General features: G+C 39.8%; 1 protein-coding gene across 10 annotated transcripts in view; it reads right to left on the reverse strand.

The window, feature by feature from the left end:
• Positions 1-25,124, reverse strand: part of EBF1 (EBF transcription factor 1) — a 427,899-nt gene that overhangs the window by 92,108 nt on the left and 310,667 nt on the right. For 5 of the 10 annotated variants that reach the window (XM_061424217.1, XM_061424215.1, XM_061424220.1 and 2 more), the window contains one exon: positions 15,155-15,285. In XM_061424217.1, coding sequence (XP_061280201.1) covers positions 15,155-15,285 — 131 coding nt within the window. Of the gene's footprint in view, positions 1-15,154; positions 15,289-25,124 lie in introns of all 10 variants that reach the window. The other 5 variants (XM_061424216.1, XM_061424214.1, XM_061424221.1 and 2 more) reach the window with 1 other exon arrangement.

Here is a 25,124-nt window from a genome sequence, read left to right on the forward strand (position 1 = left end):
AACTATAACATAAAAGCATAATTAAAGCTTCCGAACCAAATCGACTAAGGATTTTTAAAGAGACACCACAGTGTTGGTGACCATACAAGCAAACTTATTGTCCTTCCACTCTGGGGTGTTCATTTTTCTGTAGTTAAACATGGTGTTTAAAAAAACATTGTTTTCTGGAGTTCTTAAAGAAAGTTGAAATATGATCAGCATGTATGCTGGGGGACTGTGCTGGCTGAACCTACATATTTTATCTCTATTTCCCCGAAGTGGATACAACATAAATCAAGGGATGCCAGTTCTTCTCCCAAGTTCCTCAGTGTATTCTGGTTTGTTCCCTAATCAGGGTTCCTTGGGTTTCGTAAGACAGATTTTTTCATTCCCAAGAATTGCCTGTCTCAAAGGCAGTATACAATTTCTCAGGGAACGTGAGAGAAAGCCTGTGGAAGCATTTACTGTTTCACAAACATTCTGGTTTCCTTTTGTCCCTTCAAGAAAATAACTAAACCAATGTTTAGCAAAATATGTTGGGTCACATGAATTCCCAAAGATAAACTTTATGTATGAATTGCAGAGGAGACTTTGGAAACTGAAGTAGCAGAAACTGAGTTAAATAGGGGATTTAAAATCTAGCTTTTGAACAGTCAGCAGTATCTCCTAATGCCGTCTAAAATTTCTCTCATATCGGTATCAACATAGACACAGATACATAGAGAAGAGATAGAGATCTATTTTCCAATTGACTGTCTGCATCTCCCAATGAGAATACAAGCCCCATAGGATATGAACTTGGTCCTTCTTGTTTTCTCTACTCTGTTTCCAGTTTTAAGAGTGCCTGGGAAACTAGCAGACATTCAATAAATACTTGTTGAAGATTGAATGAGTAAATACTGTGACACCGTTAACTGCCACTAATAATTAGGGTAAAGATTCAATAACATCCCTTATGCATCTGCCAAAAAGATATCATCAATACTACTCCATTCAAAAAAAACTTTTTCTACTGAAGAAAAAAAAATTTTTTTTAACTTTGCTCCCACAGACTTCCTGGCAGCCTCATTAAACATTCACAAAAATATACTGCCCAATTCTTCTGACCAAGAAACTAACCAGGTCCCTAAATCAATGCAGTTAATTGTACAAAACAAAACAGCAATAAGATCATCTTTCAAAATAACAGATCGAGGAGAAAAAGGCTAAAATAAATACATTATACTTGAACTACCTTTGGTTTTTGTGGGTTGATTGATTTATTTATTTTTCGGTAATTTATTTTTTAAATAAACTTTCTCCAGTTCTCTTCCCAGGATGTAAATCTTGTGCCAATTGGGCCCCATTAAAGACTGGATCCCGTCCTGACCATCTGGGAGCTGGAAAAGCGCTGGTGAGTTTCTGAGGTCCAGAGTATTCCAGACGGAGCAGACTGGACACCAGTAACGCCAGCCCCTGTGGTTTGAAAGTGTACAATGGGCTCTTTCTCGAGGCTTGTTTTTCTACATTCAGTCAAGAAGGAATATCATTCTGTAGTTGGGCCCAGCTTAGGGTCCTGGGTTGTTGCTTTCTTTGTTTGCAAATTAAAATATAAAAGAGAAAGGCCAGATATGTCTTTGGAAGGGGCTGAGTGTTTGTCATCAAAGTTGGCCATTTGCAGGGCACAATCTCGCCTTCAAAGATATAGGAATTAGGAACGAAAAACACAAGAACCAAAAGGTAGAGTAGCAAGCTGTGAATTCACCTTTCACCAAAAAGTCTTTCAGGTTCTTGCGGAGCTCTAAGAAAAGGATATCAAAGCTGTAAGACACTAAAGAGTGACTCATTCTAATGTTCTTGGGCGGTATAGTTCCTGTCTGCATCCCATTTACAGTGATCCTTGCACATATATTCAGTAATTCCCAATTTAACATGTGCCTCCAGGAAGTGAGCTCTGCAGAAAACTGAAGCCAACCCCCTAAACACTGTGTTTTCACTGAAATCTTTCGAGGACACGTTACACACATCTTGCTGTTTCAGACAGAAGATATTGAATATAATTGCCATCTCTTTCTTGATTACTCGGGGCCACTGTCATTATGAACAGTCATTAACGTGCAGTACAGTAATATAGTTCTGCATCTGCTTTTTAGGTTTTCCTTTCCTGCCCTTGACATTAAGCTGTCACTTCTGCTGTCAACGAGCCTTCTTCTAACAACCCGCCTATACTTTGCTCCTTCTAATTTGCTATGTCCTGGGAAAACAGATAACATAGTTTGTTTAAAATTCCTGTTCTGGTTACCTCAAAGTCTGTTATTTTATTTACCTTTTTTTCTTGTTTTTTGCTCACTTCCAGTTTCATGCTGAATTCTGGAGAGTTGCAATGACTACAAGGGTCTTCTCTGGGTCATTGGGGTTACACTACATTCTTTTTAGATGGTTAAAAGATAACTCTAGAGTCAAATGGATTTTGGTTCAAGACCAGGTTTTGCAAATTACCAGCTGTGGGATCTTCTGAAAGTCACTCAACCTCTCCGGATTCTGTGTCGTCGTCTGGGAAAGCGGAGGGGCTAGCTACCTAACTAGTGCTGCTGTTGTTTAGTCACTTCGTCATGTCTCTTTTGTGGCCCCATGCTCTGTAGCCCACCAGTTTCCCCTGTCCATGGATTTCCCAGGCAAGAATACTGAAGTGGGTTGCCATTTTCTTCTCCAGGGGATCTTCCCAACCTAGGGATTGAACCAGCATCTCCTGCAAGTCTCCTACATTTATTACAGGGTTAATTGACTTAACACCTATAATGAGTTTAAGTGAAGGCCTCACATTATCCATCACTTAAAAAGTGTTAGTTTTATTACTACTTAATCCTCACCATAACCAACAGATTTACACTAAGGTATTTATGTGCATCCTTATTGCACAATAAATATACCTAAATATAAGCTACCTAATTATACCTGTATTAACAAAACCTAAACTGTAACCTATCTGGTACTGACACTATGATGCAGCTTTGAATATAAAAGTTGCTAAAAAATAGCATTTGTCTGCTTGAATGAATGAATGACCAAAAGAAAGTAGAAGTCGTGTCATTCAACACTATTTGGTATAAATTAATGCCTCTAACATGTAAGGCTCTGTGCTAGACACGGTAAGGGACTAAGCTGAATTCAGTATAGATCCTGCCTTCAAGGCAGAGAACAGCCTCATAAGTCAGAATAGGAAGTGATAAGGAACATAAGATGGTACAGATAAGTATATTAGGAATTTAGAAAGAAGATAAAATATTTTATATCGAGAGTTGTGAGGGAAGATTTCACGGACCAAAAAAAAAAAATGTTTTGGGGGGATCTTAAAGGACAGACGTATCTGGGCACAGAAAAGAGGGAAAGGCATTGTGGAAGGAGGAATGGGATAAACAAGCACACAGAGGAGAGAAATTAACGTAGGCATAAAGAGCTGCAAACAACTCATTGTGATTGGAGCAGAAGTTGAGATGAATGACGGGTTAGAATGCAGAGAAGAAAGGTCAAAGCGTTACATGGCTGTGCTTGAATCCCAAACGACAGCATCATGGCTTTAGGAAATAGGAAACCAGTAAGGCTGATCAGGAGGAAGATTTCAGCTCAGATCATCAGGGAGCCATTCCAGCAGTAAGCACTGAACACATGGATGAAATCAGCACAACGCTATATAAATATCGATTTCCTTCACTAAAGTCACAAGACTACAGCCAGGTGTGAATTCTGTCCTTGATTCTTGTTAAAATTAGAAATGCATCACACTTTGGGTTTTTCCATTTTTAAGTTACATATGTGTACATTTTGAATGCACTGTAAACAAATAACTGAAAATGTCAACCTAAACGTGTTTTTAACTATCTCATAATTATCAACATAGATGATAGATTTAAAATGCCTTAGTCATTAAAAATAACCATACAGACTAGAGCATTTTAAAGAATAAGTTGAGCATGTGTGTAACTATGTGACTATATTAAAAAGACCACTAGACTATTTTTACATTGTTTTTAAATATGCTGACTCATCTAGAAATCATTCCCTATAAGATAAGTTGAACGTGAAAGGTATTCATCAGAGCCATACTCAAAGTTTGATATAAGTGATTCACACTGCTCTTTTTATTCTTAATGAATGAAGTGTACAACTTGGCATTAAACATCTGCCTCCTAATAGATGATCAATAAATATATGTGGAATATAGAGTTGGAAACATATATTTAGGAAAAAGTAGGGAACTAGGAATTATTTAAAGCCTGTGCATTTAATAAACTTTAAATTAAATTTATACCTGTAAGCTTCAATATTTGTAAAATAAATGACACAGCTGTTTACACTGTACCCTATTTATATTATAAATTTTTGAAAGAGATGATATTTGAGACAATGTCTTTCTCCACCTTTCTTAATTTTCTTTTTGATTTTAGTGGAATTGTATCTCAAATAAATGTGTTACACATAATAGTCATTGGAATGGTGATGCCATCATGTATAAAACTTGGGATGGTTTGGTAAATATAAGGAAGTCTGGTGGCACTAGTGGTAAAGAACCCGCCTGCCAATGCAGGAGATGCAAGAGACATAGGTTTAGTCGATGGGTTCAGAAGAGCCCCTGGAGAAGGGCATGGCAACCCACTCCAGTATTCTTGCCTGGAGAATCCCATGGACAGAGGAGCCTGGTGAGCTACAGTCCACTGGGTCGCAAAGAGTCAGATGTGACTGAAGCAACTTAGCACAGGGACACATGCTAAAAAAAAAAAGAAAAAAAAACTAGGGAAATGTCATGAGAAACATTGATAGAAAAGAAAATTGAATGGGGAGTGCAGTTGGAGTCTGGAGAACTGGGCTAAAACCCCGGCTCCTGCTGCTGCTGCTAAGTCACTTCAGTTGTGACCAAGCAGCTAACCAGAGCAAGTCACTGCACCAGCAAGCTCCAGAACTTCTTTTGCCTCACTTTCAAAATAAAATAGCTGCTTCTAACAACTGGAAAGACTCCTCAAAGTCCTCAAAATTTTGTGACTCTGCATGTGGTTCAGTAAAAATCAAGGCCAGATATAAGGCCTCAGAAACTTATAGTGGGAACAAGTACGAGTTGTAGTCATTCATTCTTCGATGTCACAGAAGAGAAAATACCATTTATTTTTATTTACAACCCTCCCTCTGAGCTATGTGCACAAATGAGAATGGAAAGTAGATACATACACTACTATATGTAAAACAGATAGCTAGTGGGAAGCTTCCTTGTAGCACAGGAAGCTCAGCTGGGTGCTCTGTGATGACTTAGAGAGGCGGAATGGGAGGGTGGAGGTGGGAGGGAGGCTCAAGAAGGAGCAGATGTATGTATACTTATAGCTGATTCATGTTGTTGTACAGCAGAAACTAACACAACATTGTAAAGCAATTACACTCCAATTAAAAAATAAATAATAATAAAATTTTAAATTAAAAGAAAGCAGATATGGAAAGGAAGGAAGACAGAAAAAAAAAAAAACTGTATTTAAAATCTCATTTTTAAACTTTTGGATTCAAGCAGCAAAATTTCTTCTCAGCCCCACAAGCTGCCATTTACCTAACTACAATCATCCAGAGATCTCTCCTGTAGTGGCTTCTTTTGCCTTTTCCCTGTCTCTGGGAATGCAATTGAAGAAAACATCCATCTGAATTAAAAAGAAAATGTATGACCCTTGGATGAGGCTAATCAGTTCATACAGTGATGTAACTCTGACTTCTCCCATCTGAGATAAATGGTCCTGGCAATCTTTAAATATAGCTGTCCTACAAAATCACATGGCATCTAATGCCAAGTGTACAAGGACTAAAACCAGTTGCAAAATATGAGTGAATTTCTGTTCACAGCCTTGCAGCATTAAATAAGAATGGCTCCAAACATTGTTAGTCTAAGCTGAATAATACTCTGCAAATATTTCAGATTTTCTTATATCTACTCCAGCCCAATCACTTCATGACTGGGTTGCATGACTTTACTTCATTAACATGAAATCCACATGGACTTCAGCCATTGTTAACATATCTTCCTATAAGGTGATTCCTGTGGGGGAAAAAGGGTTCTGTGGTCACAAGAAACACCTGGAGTAACAGGCAAATTTGGCCTTCGAGTACAGAATGAAGCAGGGAAAAGGATAATAGAGTTTTTCCAAGAGAACACACTGGTCATAGCAAACACCCTCTTCCAACAACACAAGAGAAGACTACACATGGACATTGCCACATGGTCGACACCAAAATCAGATTGATTAGATTCTTTGCAGCCAAGGATGGAGAAACTCTATACAGTGAGAAAAAAACAAGACTGGGAGCTGACTGTGGCTGAGATCATGAACTCCTTATTGTCAAATTCAGACTTATATTGAAGAAAATAGGGAAAACCACTAGACCATTCAGGTATGACCTAAATCAAATCCCTTATGATTATACAGCAGAAGTGAGAAATACATTTAAAGGACTAGATCTGATAGACAGAGTGCCTGATGAACTATGGACAGAGGTTCATGACATTGTAGAGGAGACAGGGATCAAGACCATCCCCAAGAAAAGGAAATTAAAAAAAGCAAAATGGCTGTCTGAGGAGGCCTTACAAATAGTTGTGAAAAGAAGAGAACCAAAAAGCAAAGGAGAAAAGGAAAGATATACCCATTTGAATGCAGAGTTTGAAAGAATAGCAAGGAGACATAAGAAAGCCTTCCTCAGCGATTAGTGCAAAGAAATAGAGGAAAACAATAAAATAGGAAAGACTAGAGATCTCTTCAAGGAAATTAGACATACCAAGGGAACATTTCATGCAAAGATGGGCTCAATAAAGGACAGAAATGGTATGGACCTAACAGAAGAAGAAGTTATTAAGAAGAGGTGGCAAGAATACACAGAGGAACTGTATAAAAAAGATCTTCACGACCCAGATAATGACAATGGTGTGATCACTCATCTAGAGCCAGACAGGCTGAAATGTGAAGTCAAGTGGGCCTTAGGAAGCAACTGTACGAACAAAGCTAGTGGAGGTGATGGAATTCCAGTTGAGCTATTTCAAATCCTAAAAGATGATGCTGTGAAAGTGCCACACTCAATATGCCAGCAAATTTGGAAAACTCAGCAGGGGCCACAGGACTGGAAAAGGTCAGCTTTCATTCCAATCCCAAAGAAAGACAATGCCAAAGAATGCTCAAACTACTGCACAATTGCACTCATCTCACACGCTAGTAATGCTCAAAATTCTCCAAGCCAGGCTTCAGCAATACATGAACCACAAACTTCCAGATGTTCAAGCTGGTTTGAGAAAAGGTAGAAGAACCAGAGATCAAATTGCCAACATCCACTGGATCATTGAAAAAGCAAGTGAGTTCCAGAAAAACATCTATTTCTGCTTTATTGATTATGCCAAAGCCTTTGACTGTGTGGATCACAATCAACTGTGGAAAATTCTGAAAGAAATGGGAAGACCAGACCACCTGACTTGCCTCTTGAGAAATCTGTATGCAGGTAAAGAAGCAGCAGTTAGAACTGGACATGGAAAAACAGACTGGTTCCAAATAGGAAAAGGAGTACGTCAAGGCTGTATGTTGTCACTCTGCTTATTTAACTTATATGCAGAGTACATCATGAGAAATGCTGGGCTGGAAGAAGCACAAGCTGGAATCAAGATTGCCGGGAGAAATATCAGTAACCTCAGATATGCAGATGACACCACCCTTATGGCAGAAAGTAAAGAAGAACTAAAGAGCGTCTTGAAAGTGAAAGAGGAGAGTGAAAAAGTTGGCTTAAAGCTCAACATTCATAAAACTAAGATCATGCCATCCGGTCCCATCACTTCATGGCAAATAAATGGGGAAACAGTGGAAACAGTGGCTGACTTTATTTTGGGGGGCTCCAAAATCACTGCAGATGGTGATTGCAGCCATGAAATTAAACCACGCTTACTCCTTGGAAGGAAAGTTATGACCAACCTAGACAGCATATTAAAAAGCAGAGACTTTACTCTGCCAACAAAGGTCCATCTAGTCAAGGCTATGGCTTTTCCAGTGGTCATGTATGGATGTGAGAGTTGGACTATAGAGAAAGCTGAGCACTGAAGAATTGATGCTTTTGAACTGTGGTGTTGAAGAAGACTCTTGACAGTCTCTTGGACTGCAAGGAGATCCAACCAGTCCATCCTAAAGGAGATCAGTCCTGAGTGTTCATTGGAACGGCTGATGCTGAAGCTGAAACTACAATACTTTGGCTACCTGATGCAAAGAGCTGACTCATTTGAAAAGACCCTGATGCTGGGCAAGATTGAAGGCAGGAGAAAAAGGGGACGACAGAGGATGAGATGATTGGATGGCATCACTGACTCAATGGACATGAGTTTGGGTAAACTCTGGGAGTTGGTGATGGACAGGGAGGCCTGGTGTGCTGTGGTCCATGGGGTCGCAAAGAGTCAGACACAACTGAGCAACTGAACTGAACTTGGTCACAAAGTTTGGGACATGCAGCATACTATGTTTTAGATAGTCAAATGCATGTAAGTACCTCAAAAGCTCTAAAACAAGACCAGCTGAATTTATCTGACTCCACATTTCTCACATTTGGGCTTCCCTGATAGCTCAGTTGGTAAGGAATCCTCCTGCAATGAAGGAGACCCCAGTTTGATTCCTGGGTTGGGAAGACCCACTAGAGAAGAGATTGGATATCCACTCCAGTATTCTTGGGCTTCCCTTATGGCTCAACTGGTAAAGAATCCACCTGCAATGCGGGAGATCTGGGTTCGATCCCTGGGTTGCGAAGATCCCAGGAGAAGGGAAAGGCTATGCACTCCAGTATACTGGCCGGGAGAATTCCTAGAGAATTCCAAATCCATGGGGTCACAAAGAGTTGGACACAACTTTGGGACTGAACACCAAATAACTACCTTAAGCTGTATACGTTCTCTCAGATTTGTCAATGACTAATTAAAAGGACCCTGAGAGCCTCAGAGTCCACCACAGAGACCACCTGGACAGACTAGAAACCTGATTGGTTATTCAAGCAGTCTACTTCTAACTATACTATTCTCTCTGCCTTCTAGAACCTTGCCTAGAATTTTAAACCAAAATTTAACTCTGCATTGCATAAATTTGGAACTCTCTAAGTTTCTACATGACAGCAAGCTGTCTTTCTAAATAAAATACCAGGTCCCACAAAGCCTAACATTAATCATCCACAGTACCTACTCCAGTGTTAGATAACAGCAGGCAAGCCAACCAGTACTTGTTGTTTAGAAGTTAGAAAGATATTAAAAATTGAACAATTAGCTCTGCAAACCAGTAGCAGGAGCCCCTTCCTCCTCCTAATCACAGGGTGATAGGAAAGCAAAACAACAAAATACATCTGTATTCAAGAAAAAACTGAACCCATCTTAGCACATATCAACCCTGTTGGTTTTTCTGGTTTTATATGTAAAATACTACAAAAAATTTTTTAAAGTCTTCTGGGGTAAAACATGTTAAGGAGTACCAAAGTATCAGTAAAATAATTTGCTTTGCAAAAATAGAGAGAAGAGAAAGGGCCAGAAGCAATAAGGAAGAGTAACAAAGATGGCAGACCACATTCTCAAGAAAGCCGTGTAGTTCACCCCAAACTCGGGAGTTCACAGAAGGCAGCCCTGAGTTAGGAGCAGTAGGCTGCCACCTTTCTTTCTTCCAACCCTCAGGGGGCAATCAGTGAGCTAAAATGAACTACTCATTTGCAAAAGATTGGGCTGGTAGGGAATGGGCACAGATGAGGGTAAATTAAACCAGCCCTATTTTCTCTGGCTCTTTTTTAAATTCTTTAGCTAAAAATAGCCTCCAAATTATAGCATCAGCTGCTAATCTAAAATGTTATCTCCTTGTCCTGGCCCACCAGCCTGCTTCCTGAGTGCTTTGGGCTACAGAGTGAGGAAATGGAGAAGAGAGAAAAGTCTACTTAAAAGTACTAGATTTCAGAGGTGGCATAATCTCAAGAGACAATGTGACCAGGGACAAAGACTTAGGATAGATCGGGGTCCTAAAGAAGAGGCCCAGACAGTTTAACTGTCTTAAATATATAAGTAATTTAGTCACTTATATGGAACAAGCAAGAGGTTGTCTTCTGCCTCTAACACAAAGCACATACTCTTCTAAAGCTAAACTCTTCCTATATGTCAATGGCTCCACTCACAAATTTATACAACTAGAAAACGAAAGGATTGCTCTTACTTCTGATCCTCTACATGACAAGTCTAGCTTACCCTGGGAAGTGATAGTGACTGTTAAGATACTCTCCAGTATAAGGCATCAATGGCAAGTCCACCCTGGTCTGATATGGTAAAAAAAAAAAAAAAAAAAAAACCCTAGGGTAAACATTTGGCATAGGCTAAATCAAGAGAGTTGAACCATAAAGAAGGCTGGGTATCCTTGAAGAATTGATGATTTCAAACTGTGGTGCTAGAGAAGACTCTTGACAGTCCCTTGGACATCAAGGAGATCAAACTAGCCAATTCTAAAGGAAATCAACCCTGAATATTCATTGGAAGGACTGATGCTGAAGCTCCTATACTTTGGCCACTTGATGCAAAGAACCAACGCACTGGAAAAGATCCTGAATCTGGGAAAATTGAGGGCAAGAGAAGCAGGCAACAGAGGATGACATGGTTGAATGACATCACTGACTCAATGGACATGAGTTTGAGCAAACTCTGGGATATAGTGAAGGACAGGGAAGCCTGGTGTGCTGTAGTTCATGCGGTCACAAAGAGTCGGACACAACTTAGCAACTGAACAAATCATGGACAGTTAAAGTGAGCTCAGGAATTGAACTGTATAGATTCACATCCCATCTCCAGAACTTGATAACTGGACAGCTTATTTAACTTCCCCAAGTTCAATTTCCCCATCAGTAAAATGAGAACATGCTGTACACGTGAGCTGTCACCATGTCACAAAGAGCCTTAGCAAACACTTAGCATAGTACCCGGCAGGAACTAAGTGCTCAATGAATGTTAGCTAATACTAGTCCTACTCTACTTTCATAGATATCTTCTCTTAATATTCACAGTTATCAAGCTTTGATTCTACTCAGTGGAAGCCTGGAGACACAGCCCCCAGTTCTTTGTGCCTACCAAAATAAAAGGCACATACTTTAATACTGATCAAAAAGAGCCACAGTTACTACTACTGTTGCTGTTACTACTCCTACTACTGTACCACTTGGGTTACTGTGCATGTCTTTTTTCTCTTCTTTCTGTCCTTTGCTCTCAAAATTCCACCCACTTGCTCTCTCATTAACTTGGGCTTGTATTTCCTTCTTAGAAACATTCATTGTGGTTCAAATCCCATCTCTAGCACTATCTGTGTCTGTGTGATGGTGGTAAGTTTCTGAACCTCTCTGACACTCAATTTACTTATATGTATCTAACATAAGGCTATAAAGTGAAGTTGCTCAGTCGTGTCTGACTCTTTGCGACCCCATGGACTGTAGCCTATAAGGCTCCTCTGTCCATGCGGTTTTCCAGGTAATAGTCCTGGAGTGGATTGCCATTTCCTTCTCCAGGGGATCTTCCCAACCCAGGGATCGAACCCAGGTCTACCGCATTGTAGACAGATGCTTTACCATCTGAGCCACCAGGGAAAAAAGGATTGAATAAGATAATATTCATGAAGTGCTTATACATAAAAGCCCTCAGTACATGTGAGCCATTTCTCAATTTCTCATCAGTATACGGTAGATTGGGGGACTTGGAACAGTACCAGATTCTCTCCCTGCACTAAAAAAGGGAGAGCATTATATCTGTCAAATAGCCTGTATGAAAATCTACATTTGTAAATAGTTTAGCATATTTATAAAAAGTTCACCTCTCCAAGACTCATCTTTCTAAATGTCAGGACCATCATGATGATAACAGCCCAAATTAAAGTCCTCCATCCAGACACTCAACTGCTCATGCTGCAGGGGATTTATCTGCTAAAACCTGGCTTCCCAGGTGGCACAGTGGTAAAGAATCCGCCTGCAATCCAGGAGGTACAAGAGATACAGGTTTGATCCCTGGGTTGGGAAGATCCCCTGGAGAAGGAAACGGCAATCCACTCCAGTATTCTTGTCTGGAGAATTCCATGGACAGAGAAGCCTGGTGATGTGAAGAGTTGGATGCGACTGAATGCAACACATCTGCTAAAAGATTTTGGGACACTACATAGTGGGCTTTCACCAGGAAAGGGTCAGAGCTGATTTATGATAGAGCCACAAATAAGAGCAGCTTGGGAGAAGGAGGTGGGCAAAGAAAGTGAATGTACCCCCGACCCTCACCTCCCAACTGGACTCCCCAGATCCATTGTAAGGGACTTCTGGTATAAGCAAGGCAGGGATGGAGGAGGGAGGAGGAGGAAGACAAAGTATCGCCTCAATGGATTTCCTTTTCATGATGTGCATTGATTTTGTTTATGGAAACAGATTCTTTAAAGCAATTTTGGGCTTCCCTTCTGGCTCAGCTGAAAAAGAATCCACAGGCAGTGTGGGAGACCAGGGTTTGATCCCTTGGTTGGGAAGATCCCCTGGAGAAGGGAAAGGCTACCCATTCCAGTATTCTGGCCTACAGAATTCCATGGACTGTAGTCCATGGGATCGCCAAGAGTCAGACACAACTGAGCGTCTTTCACTTTCTTTCTTTTAAAGCAATTTAGATAAACCTAAGTTAGAATTTAACCTCCCTTTTCTGTTCCCAAAAGAGGACAAGAAAATAGGAGAACCAAGAGGAAACTGGGGGACCTGGACAAGGTGGAGGAACAAATGAATAATTTCCTGATGTGTACCACATCCAACATAGTACACCTGGGTGTACTATGGCTTCAGACAGGCACAAGCTTGTAAAGGAAGCCTCACACTAACCTCACTTACTCTCAGGGTCAAGCTTCAGACAGGCACAAGCTTGTAAAGGAAGCCTCACACTAACCTCACTTACTCTCAGGGTCAAATATACTTCTGATTTGAACCCTCCACCTCTCAAGCTTCACTGTGGCTACTATGATCTGGATTAAAAAGTTCATATTCTATTAACTCTTCCCCTCTCACAAGGTCCAGGACAAGCAACAGAATGAGAGATAGGAAGAGATGAAGACAGCCTACGGGACCCAGGAAAGGCTGTCCTTGTGAGCACCCCTGCCTCCAGCAGCAGTGAAGACACCAACTTGCAAGCAACATACACCAAGTATGTGGAGCTTCTAATTTTACAACCCAATACTTCCAACAAAGAAGGGCTGCAGCGGCCAAGGCAGTGCAGTTCACCTTCACGTGTGGCATGTTCCAACTTGGACAACAATCGGTTTGGTGGACCAGGAGTTCATCCCTGATTCAACTCTACTGGGAGCCTGGATTCTCTGAGCAAGCGCTTGCTGTCTGTCACCCATGTGGGAAATACAAATGCAGTGGCAGCATGGGCTGGCAAGGGGCTTGCCAGAGGGGGTTCTTGGCAGTGAGATGTGTACACAGAAGGCTTAAAAGAAGGGCAGGCTCTGCTTTGGAAAGATAAACGTACTCAGCCAGCACAGTCTTAACTTTTTGCTTATCTCTGGAGCCCCTCTAAAGAGAAAACACAATACAAATATCTGGATGAGCTAAACAATGGTGTCATGGGAAAACAACCAGGAATGGAGACAGAAAACCCGAGTTATAGCTCCAGTTCTGCTACTGAGTCCTTTGTATGGCTACATACCTATCACTAATACTCCATGGGCTCTGGATGGCTGCTTTTGGGTTATGTAGTTAAACATATATAATTATCATATTATATAAAATATAATTATATTTTTACATATTATATATGTATGACATATATTATATATGTATAATATATATGTACGTGTGTGTGTGTGTGTGTGTGTGTGTTGCTGTTTAGTCACTAAGTTGTGTCCAACTCTTTTACGACCCCATGAACTATAACTTGCCAGGCTTCTCTGTCCATGGGATTTCCCAGGCAAGAATATACTGGAATGTGTTGCCATTTCCTCCTCCAGGGGATCTTCCTGACCAACCCAGGGATCAAACTCACATCTCTTGCAAGTTTTCTCCATTGGTAGGCAGATTCTTTACCATTGAGCCACCAGGGAAGCATATATATATATATATATATATATATATATATGCTTAGACTCTCTCTCTCTCTCTCTCACTATATATATATATAGTCTAAGCTTCAGTATCCTTATCAAGAAAAGATACATACTAACAGTATTTACTTTGTGGTGTAAAGGGAAGATTAAGATGATCTATGTCAAGGGCTCAGCACAGTGCCTAGTGTATAGTAAATCTCAACAAAGTTTAGTCATCCTTTGACCACTTGTAAAGTGTGTAAGATATAAGTGAGCTCAGTGGTCTCCTGCAGCCCTAGCACTATTTTTATTCTAAACTTTGGAATAGGGTTAGGGTTAGGGTTAGATAAAATAAAACAGGCTCTGGGCATGCTGGCTAAGAAATCAAGTTTCAGTATTTAGAAAGCAAAGGCAAGTTTGCCATGCCTTCTGAGAATGGTGATACTCATGTTTTGTAATTTGAGATAACATTGATTACTGCCAGGCAAGTCAACTGGCAAATTAAAATAATGATCATAATGCTTGGAAAGTACTGCAAAATCAGAGCATAGTCATTTTCATATGGTTGAAGATCCATATTGAGATGCTTGGGAGGTTATAAATTCCTAGGGCAGGAAAGAGCCCCTGGCAAACCACTCACTCTTTGATGAAGTCACTGAGTAAGTCAAGAATCACCTACACCTAGATTATTACTGTCCCATGAATGGTGATCATTAAAGATGGATGTATATTTGTAGGCTCCATCTGCAAGTGTTCACAAATCACTACCTTGTTACAGGGCTTTGCCTATATATATTTGTGAATGTGTATGTACCTCCTTTCCCATTCTCAATCCACAATAGGACGTCCGCACCATGGCCTGCCCGTGAGGACAATGATGAAACTCTCCTGGGGCTGATGGGCCAGTGGGTGGAAGGCATTCCAACAGAAAGTGATGTCTCTTGGTAAACCCAACCCATCTTTCCCAGTTTCCAGAGTTCTGCAGACTGGAGCTGGCCCACCCAGACAGGCACCACAAATTCTATACACTCTATTAGAAATTCAAGTGTAGACAGTATCCTTAAGTAGACCAAGCTATTAGATATTAATGCTCAGACAACACCTACCTCACTCCAGACCAGCATGGTACCGAATATGACCTGTAACCCATCAAAGAAATTGTCCCCTATGATGATCACAGTCGCACCTCCTGTCGTCCATCCTTCACTCGGGCTGATGGCTTTGATACAGGGAGTAGCTGCTTTTCAACACACATGAAAAAGAGAAGGAGTCTGCTGTTAGAACCAAACTTTAATGATGGGAGACTTGAGAAAAAGAAAAAAAAAATCTTTTATCTTTTCACGAACAGAAAGTCCCTCAAGATCTCAGCCATTTCCTAGTATGTTAGGACCTGAAACTTCATGGTGCATTTTCAGTTTTTAAAAGCATTTATTTTCTTTGTTTCTATTAAGATACAGATATTTTTACCCAAATCTTTTCAAACTTGAAATCTTATGAAATAAAACATAGCAGCAAAATTTTTTTATGAAATGCTAAAGATTTTTTTTCATGGATGACATTTTGGAATATACTAGAAACCTTATAGAATTGCTTAATAATTAAATATATCTCCTGAAAAGAAAACTCATAGATTTTTAGATAAACATTCATGTCCAATATGAAGGGAAGAAAGAGAGAAGACTGGAACAGAGCACCATTCTTGTTCCATGCCTTCTGTCTGTACCACTACTGGAGCAATAGTCCTGAATAAAAACCATTACATCTTTTGCAATAAATGTCATGGATCCCATTTTATAGATGCAAAGTATGCAGGTCATTCAGGGTGAATTATGTAACCAAATGGCTGAGTCAGGGCGGAACCACAGAAAGTCCCATGACCTTTGCTTGGTTGTCATTCCCAGGCATAAAACCCAAGAACTGGCTTTTTCAAAACTTCCTATCTCCTTTCTTTCCATTATAAATGGCCCTTGGAGATGGGAAATAATTTGCAAATACTGTGATTCCAGACTGGAGATGGTTTGACCGATGAGCATGGCATGCTTTCAACAGAATTACTGGGCATAAAAGAAATCTCTCAGGGAGTACTTTCGTGCCACTGAGAATTGTTAGCTCCACAATGCCATGCTGCTGTTTCATGATCACTTTTATGAGCAAGAACTAAGCAAAATTCCAAAGCAAAGGAGATACTGTGTAAGGAGAGAAAATGAGACCCTCTTCTTTAATAAAAAAAGTGTATTAAGTACTCCAGACTGACTTTCCAAGTATTGAAACCAATGAGAGCACCAGTTAATTTTAACGGGAAAAAAAACTGGCAAAAAATTACTGGACTTTGTCAAATTTGGCAAAATGTCATGCTTCAACTTTTGCAAGAAGAAAAGAAAATATGAAGCCCAGCCCTAAGGGACCATGGCTCACGTGCCACCATACAAACAAGTAGAATGGGTTTGATTTTGAGTCAAATTAATCTTATAAAAATTGCACAGAGAAATTTGGAAATTTCCAAACTAAACATTTCATGTTGGCTGAACTCATAGCAGTGCATTTACAACTAACACTGGGCAGTCCAGATGCCTTTTCTCTCCTTCACTTTCTCCCAAAAACAAAATAATTAATCAAGGAAATGTAAATGATTCATGGCTTGAAAATTCTTGTTCAATTTTTAACACTCATAAAGGTTGTGGATCGATGTTCCACAGGCATAGGACTTTTTCATAAAATTTTCCTTTAAAAGTAACCATGTTTAAATGCATGACTGAGTACTCCCAAACCAATGGTAGAACATGATGTATGATCCCAAGCAATTTATAAGAGAAATAAACTACATTTAACAACTATATAAAATTATTAAAATATAAACAGTTTGGACACATTCTAGTTAATGTCTCAAAATCTTAATTCTTCATTCCTAACTCAGTATAAGTACTTAGTTGCTAGAGTGGAATAGAAAAGGTATTACTATATCCTTTGATACTTCTGAGAAGAATAGAACATTGGTTTTACTGAACTGGTCCTGAAAGAGTCTCTCTGATGGCAAAGTGTGGAATCCAATGCTATCATTAAATGCTGACTCTGTGATTGCCCTCATTAACCAAAAAAAATCATCTTGGTGCTTATTACCTGTATTAGTTTAAGGATTTCTTCTGAGTTTTTAAATTTTATTTTATTTTATTCACATAAGCATGTTCTTTTAGTTAAGTATGGGCACCTCCAGGCTTTCTCATCATTGCACAAAAGGTGGCATCTGGGCATGTTAGTGTATCTTTGAGAGTCTCTCTTACAGGCAAAGAAGTTATAATAGCATATGGCCAAGAACTGCAGATTTTAGTCTTGCACCAGCTTTCTTTTTTCCATTTGCTATTGTAGGATACAGAAGGCATGTAATTACACATATGTATATGTATAGATATAAGTACATATATGTATACATCTATGTGATGTAAGTACACATATGTATAGATGGTATGCACATATGTTCCAACATTTCCTAAGGAATCTAACAATGTTTTCAACCATTCAGAAACAAAGTTACAGGTCAACTGCTAAGTCACTTCAGTCGTGTCCGACTCTGTGCGACCCCATAGACGGCAGCCCACCAGGCTCTGCCATCCCTGGGATTCTCCAGGCAAGAACACTGGAGTGGTTTGCCATTTCCTTCTCCAATGCATGAAGGTGACAAATGAAAGTCAAGTCGCTCAGTCTTGTCCAACTCTTCACGACACCATGGACTGCAGCCCACCAGGCTCCTCCGTCCACGGGATTTTCCAGGCAAGAGTACTGGAGTGGGGTGCCACTGCCTTCTCTGACAGGTCAACTAGTTGGAGCTAAATGAGCATCAAGTTAGTAGAGAAACACTGGTGAAGAAACAATATATGACACCATCTTCTTAGTTTTTTGGGAGAGAAAAAAAAGGCTTGGAAGAAGTACTAAAGGAAAAAAGAGGCATCCCTGGGTCCATCCTACCCTTGTGTTCAATATAATCCACTATCCCTGCTGAGGGACTAGGTGCTAATCTCAGAACAAGTCAGTTAGGCATCTCTTTATAAGCTGAGACCTCAAAGTTTTCCAGGTATATATGTCTCCTGTACACCTATGTCATAGCCATCTTAAGAGGAGTTGTTTGGGAAGCTTCCCTACTCCCCTACTGGGAAGACTGGAAAATCTGTAAAAGGAATCCTGGGCTGACCCACTGAAAGCGTGCGCTAAGGAAGGGATGTTACTGGCATTTAGTAACCTGAAGTCAAGAATGCTAAGTATTCAGTAAGACATGAGACAGTCCCCCAAACAAAAAACCCTAAAATGTCAACAATGCACGGTAGAAGACACTGTGACTAGCTAAATGGATCAGGCTCAAGAGCAGCTGTTAAGAACTCACAGATCCACACCAGCCAAGGCAAGAAACACAAGCGAACACAGCAGCCCAGGGTCTCAGAGCAAGCATGAGATGGCTAGCTGCTGACACCGAATTGGGGAGGCTCCAGCCATTGGTATCCCCACACAGATGCAGTCCCTGGTTGAGCTGGTCTTCTGATTTTTCAAAAGGAACCAGGAGCCCAGATTTTTACACGAAATTTCCCAGTCTTTAGTGAAGTGAAAGTGAAGTTGCTCAGTCATGTCCAACTCTTTGCGACCCCATGGACTGTAGCCTACCAGGCTCCTCCCTCCATGGGATTCTCCAGGCAAGAGTACTGAAGTGGGTTGCCACTGCCTTCTCCAGGGGATCTTCCTGATCCAGGGATCGAACCCCGGTCTTCTGCACTCCAGGCAGATGCTTTAACCTCTGATCCACCAGGGTGGCTCTCCCAGTCTTTAAATGCTGGCAACGAATTCATTTTTTTTAATGTGTAGGCCAAACAAAATGTTTATGGATTTAAATTTAACTCATAGGCTACCATCTTACCTTTACCCTAGTCACAAACTTGCCAGACCAAAAGCAGCCCAAGAAATACTTTTAATTGTGCCTAAAACTACAGGTACCCAAATGTTCACTGCAGTATTAATTGTGAAAAGCTTAAGTCTAACTGTCCCCCCAAATAAGGGAGTGATTAAATAAATCATGATATATCCATATATAGGATATGTCAAGGGTCATTAGAACAGATGAAAATATTTCTATAAACTGACATGGAAAGATGTCAAAATATGTTAGTAAGTAAAAAAAAAAAATACACACAAAACAATTTGTAGCTTAATGAATAGTATGATTCTATTAATCATAAAATTATATATATATGTATATGCCTATAGGCATGAACGTGTGTAGTTATGTGTGAACAGGTGTGATGGACCAAAGTCTGGAAGGATGTCCAACTATCCCCAGTGGGTCTATACGAGAAAGGAAGGTGACTAAAGAAGAGAAACTCTATTAAATTTTACTCTATAGGTAGCTGTATGGTTTGAATTTTTCAATGAGCAGCTTCTAAGGTAGTATGTTTTAATTTTTAAAAAGGTAACAGCAGAGCATTTAATTGTGTGAAAGATAAAAGCTGTATGCTTTAGAATAAACGAATTTTTTTAAAGCCAGATGCCGTGACTAACAGACCCTGAGCCTCCCCCCGCCCGCTCTTCTCTTTGAGAAAGCTCAGAGGACACCTGCAGCAGCCATGGGCTTGTTTTTCTTTCACTCAGGATATCCAGAGAGATACAGAAGAATGACAGTTCATAATAATCGCAGTGGATGTATTCAGTGAAATCTGAAGGTGAAAAGTCTCATGAAAGAGTTCAACTCAACCCAGGAGTACAATAATCAACACAATTCTATCTCGAAGGAAATATTATGGAATAGAGGAGAGGGGTGGATTTGAATACAAAACCACTTTTACTGACCAAATCTTGATTTAATTAATAAAAGACTCTTCCTTCCTCACCAATAAATTTTCACACTCTGGGTATCCACAAGGACAGTAAGCCAATTCCTGCTTCTAAATCTCATTAAAAATGTAAGTCTGGGTTTTTTTTTTTTTCCCCAAAACCTCTCCTCCCACCCCCAACAGCCACCCAAGTAAAGGAGATTTTCCTTCCTTCAAACTATGACAATAACATGATTACACTACCACAGTTTAGCATAATGGCTCTGAAATGCTCGTGGCACATTGCAGAGTTAAAGTGGAAATTATTAGGTAGCTCTTCTTTGTTATAATAATGATCACTCCACAAATAAAAGCTCTTCTCCCAAAGGTACTGCAAGGCACAAAATGCTAATTCTGAAGATTATGTGTGTGCTTTTATTAAATATTACTATGCCCTGCCTGTTTGAGGGCTTCTCTGCTCTGATTGTTTTATGAGTACCATGTTAATGTCATTCCCATCTTACTAGCAGCAGGCACACATTTTAGCGTTTGTATGAGAGTTGATCAAAGGCCACGTGCTGGGGGAATTGCTGAGAAAACACGGACAAGCGATAAAAATCTAACAGATTAATTGGTTTAAATTTCATTTCAGGGTGTTGAACTTTGGCTCGGGACTCTAATACTACACCGTGAGTCAGGGCCTAATTACCAGATTTCCAATTTGCTTCTGAACAATGGTTGTGGTGAGAAGGAAAAGAGAGGGAAGAATGAGAAGAAGAAGAAGAAAAAAAGAGAAATCATTCAGGCTCCAGTACATATTTAACAACTAATGTTCTGTGTACAGACAGTTGCACCAGGGGATATTTGCGCTCACCTGCTCTACTTGCAGAGTATTTATATTTCCTTTCAATAGCCACAGAAGGTAGAAGAAATCATGGATGGCCTCAGCAGTTTCAAATTTTCTGACTTACAGAATCAGTATTACAAGATTCTAATGCCTGCTTACCCACACTAGAAGTATCAGCCTCTTTATTAGCAGGTAAATTTATAAGCTGGATCGCCCCTCAGCCTCCAATAGAAATGATCTATTTCACTGATAGAAAGTCAGGGCCAGGAAAACCATGTTTACCTCAGGGTTTATGGGTGGCCTTGGGAATAAGGGTTAATTGAGCTCAGAGGTGCCTGCCCATTGAGGTGAATTAGTGGTGTGTACAGCTATCAACAGGGGCCTGGGGCTGCTCTTATTTTTGCCTCTGAAATCTCTTTGTATCGTGATCAATACCTCTCTTGTTTGGGGTAGCTGAACAGATGACCTGGGTGCAGCATTTACCACCGCTTCTCCCTAAAATGAGGCTTTTGCGACAGTTGATGTCCCATTATAATGAAGTCTCATTAGAGATGTGTTGTTTGGTTCTTTTCTCCATCCCTGTATTTAAATACCATTGGCAAACAACACTTAGTTGGTAAAAAGTACAAATCCAGAAAAGTTCTAAACTCATTTAAATCTCAAAATAAAATTCCACTGAAGGTTATTTTCCATTTCCTTTGTATATGCTATATTCAAAAATGAAAGCCCTCTTTTTCCAGCATTCTGTTCTGTTATCTAGAACTCTCTACTACTGATGAACATTTCTACAGAGCAGATACCAATGCTTACAATGCAGGTGAAGATGCTGGCACCAGCCCTTAACGGCCTCTGAGTAAAGATAGAAAGATGCAATTATGTTAAGTTGATTTTAACATTCAGGTTATTATAGCATCTGAAAATGGGCCAGAGCTCCAGCTGTTCAAATTCCACATTTACCACTCAGTGTGACCTTGAAGCAGTCACTTACCCTCTCTGTTCTAATCCATTCTAAGCAGCAGTGGTAGCACCTCACAGACTCCTGGGAAAACGCAGCAAGTGCCTGCTTGGGTTTGCTGTTTTACTGTGTTCCAGGCACATAGGATTCTAGCTGTTAATATATTAGTTACTGTCATAATCATAATAAACTAACAAGTTTATTTACTAGAATACATCATAGTCTCAGCATCACAGATCATATAACGTATTATAAAACTTTCCTAGGAACTTTCAACCCAGTGACTTGCTAACATAGCTAAGTTTACTGAGGAGGTGGATTTGGCATCAGTACTTCCAAACTAGAATGTTTATTCCTAAGGTTCTCATTTGCCTGGAATGAAGATTAATGGCAATCTTTTCAGAAATGAGGAATTAACTTTAATGTTATTATCCCAAATTCTTGAGACTTGGCAGAAAATGTTGCAAAACCCATGAGCTCAGCTCCTTTCTGCAGGACACTTGTGACCTCATAAAATCTCAGGCCTTTTTCTCCCTTGTATCTACTTGATTTTGGTGAGGTTATGCTTGGGCGCAAGACAGTTCCAGAGATGGGGACACAAGGTACCCCAACTTGGACTCAGTGAACAGATTATCTGCCCTTCCTGTTTAATCGGACTATTGTTTTGCTGAGTTTTCCTTTTAAGTGAAATGATGACTTTCCTGACGGCTCACAGCTCAGTAGAAGCAGCACCTGCATTCTTTGATCCTGACAACCGGTAGCTGCTAGCCAGGCAGGAAGGCAAATGGAGGGTTTGACCCGAATGGGAAGGCTGGCCCTGTGAATTTTCACCATGTACAGGAAGCGAATCTATTCTAAGTTCACACCCTCTCCAAGTGGAAGCCTGAGACACCAGTAGCAGTTATAATGCCTGACCTGAACCATAGCACCAGGGGGTACAAACTTCACTTTCATAACCTCACCGCAGACTCCTAGTTAACTAATAAACAGATATACACATTTGATGTTCTCTCACTCAAGGTGGAACATTCTTTGTAACACTTATTAACTTGAGTAACCAAATTTATTTCTGCCTTTTATTTTCTTTAGCAATTGCTTTATGCATTTAAGGATTTTATTGTTTATTAGGGTTTTTATTTGGTTTTGTTATTGGTCTGCATTTACTGCCCCATCCACTAGCATATCTAGATATTACTTGGCAGAGAATCATATACTATATATACAAAAGAGCCTCCCTCCTTCTGTCTCCCCCACCCTCCACCATGTGTACTTGTGTGTGATTGTCATTTTGAAGAGAAATGTAACCTATGGTATAGATATTTCTCAACACCAGATGCAATTAAATTATTAAATATTAAATGAAGAGATCAAGTACTTCAAGTGTTTTTCATTCTTTATTCCAAAGTGACTTCTTTCGGCAAGAAAGCCCTTTGCTTTGACATTAATGGCTCTCCCAGAAAACAAGTAAAATTCATAGTCACTAGATGGAAACGTAGATCCAATACCCATCTGTATCAATGCACAGTTAACCCAGTGGGGTCATCTAGGGGTATCTAAACTTGGTGGAAGAGCTAAGTTCCAAACTATGCCCTATGCTAACTACAAAGCAAGCCCAAATTATATCCACTTCCTGTTTGTTTTGCAGATTTCTTATTCTATTCTGACTTAAAAAAAATTGCTCAACAATCAGTGGGCACAGATCTGAACAAAGGAAGGACAGAAATCCTGGTGGAACAATTGTAGTCCGAACATTCTAAGACAAGCACTTTTGGATTTCTGAGTTTGTCTATTTGTGATCCAGAACTCTCTGCAGGTTCACTACACAGGGTTATTTAACAATTGAGCAGTGAAAAATCTTGACATTTTGATGTACCTGTAACTTCTAAATTGCACTTGAAAGACTTGCTGAAGGCTTTTTGATTTAATGACACACAACACAGCATTGTTTCATAATATGCAAAAATTGTTTGTTAAAAACACTTCGGAAGCTCAGAATTTTATAACTCAAAGAGGTAAGAATATACTGCTTCCCACCTCAAGTTTGATCTGCCAAATCCAAAACTAAAATTGATCTGCCAAATCCAAAATTAAAATGTACAAAATATTAATCCTAGAGGAGCTCATAGCAAATAATGCCATCAGTGTTTCTTTTTGTTGTTGTTGTTCTATGATTGTCAGCAACCCCTTTGCAACAGAGAAAAATAATCATGGAGGGTGAGAGAACCCTCAAAATAAATAATACATGGATCCAATTGTGATATATGTTGCAACAATAGTAAATTCACTTGCCTCTGATTATATAGTAAGCAAATAACTCTTTTCTTCCTGACAAGGAGAACTTTCATGCACAAAATTATTTTTAGCCCAATTCTCCTTATTATCCTACTACACGAAGTTCTAGATGTGAAAGTCATGGAAGAAAGGAAAATGAAAGTAACTTTCCAAAAATGGATACCCAATATTGTGAAAAGAGGAAACAATTTTCAGGTTTAAAAAAAAAATGTCACTGCTTCTTCATGGAATCCTCAAGTCTTTATTTGCAAGCAATCTCTCTAGGTCTGGAAAATCATAAAGTTAAATATGAGCAAGTCTAGTGGAAAATCTGTGACGCTAATCTTGGCTAGAGCCGTATTTTTAACAGGCCTTGAATGTGTGTGCCGGATTACCCAGATGGTCATACAGGAATCAGCCTGATAGGATTAAACCTTTATACTGAATTCTGCTCCATCTGTTCTCCAAGGTTTGCCTTTCCTTATCTGAATATGAATTTTTAGTCTCCTTGTGTCTGGGAGTCAGACTAAATTCAGCATTCAAAGCAGAGATGTGTACAGATAATTTAACATTTCACTAGTTAATCTCAGTTGATATCAGCTTGGTCTTTTTCTAGTAAACATTTTTGTAAAGAATTTTCCTAAGAAGGAATTTAAAAGTATGGAGAATCCACGTTCTTTGTTAGAGGGCTTTTCTCCTCCCACTGAATTCTAGGACTCACTCCATTCACTGTTCTAACAAGGGTTTACATTGACGTTTGCACATAAAGACAGAAAAGGAAGACCTGTGTCCTCTCTCTAGATCTGACTATAAGAAGAGATGACATATAATTCTGACTGGATGAATGATCCAAGGAGACTATATTCATGTATGTTTTGTTCTTTTTCTCCCTTTCAAGTATTAGTCGATACTTGATAAAATCATGTACAACAGCTGTCTCTATCATGTTTATTAGGTTTTCTGTTTTTATGGAGACTTTCTCGGGGTGGAGGTTATAATTCAGCTTCATCTTCAGTGAAACGTGTTGATGTTTGTTTTGCCCTCCTGTACCTCTATCCCTAGAAGCAGTTAAAGCAGTGAAGTTACTCATTTCTCAGCTGGAAAAGCTGGTTCCAGGCAAGTTGCAAGACAGAGACCAGTAAGTTGCCACTGGGCCAGAGCCTGGTGGATGGTTTGGGGGTTTCCGACGCTGTAACAAAGGACAGGGGAGGCCTATG

Source organism: Bos javanicus, chromosome 7 (assembly GCF_032452875.1).
Source record: "Bos javanicus breed banteng chromosome 7, ARS-OSU_banteng_1.0, whole genome shotgun sequence".
NCBI lineage: Eukaryota > Metazoa > Chordata > Mammalia > Artiodactyla > Bovidae > Bos > Bos javanicus.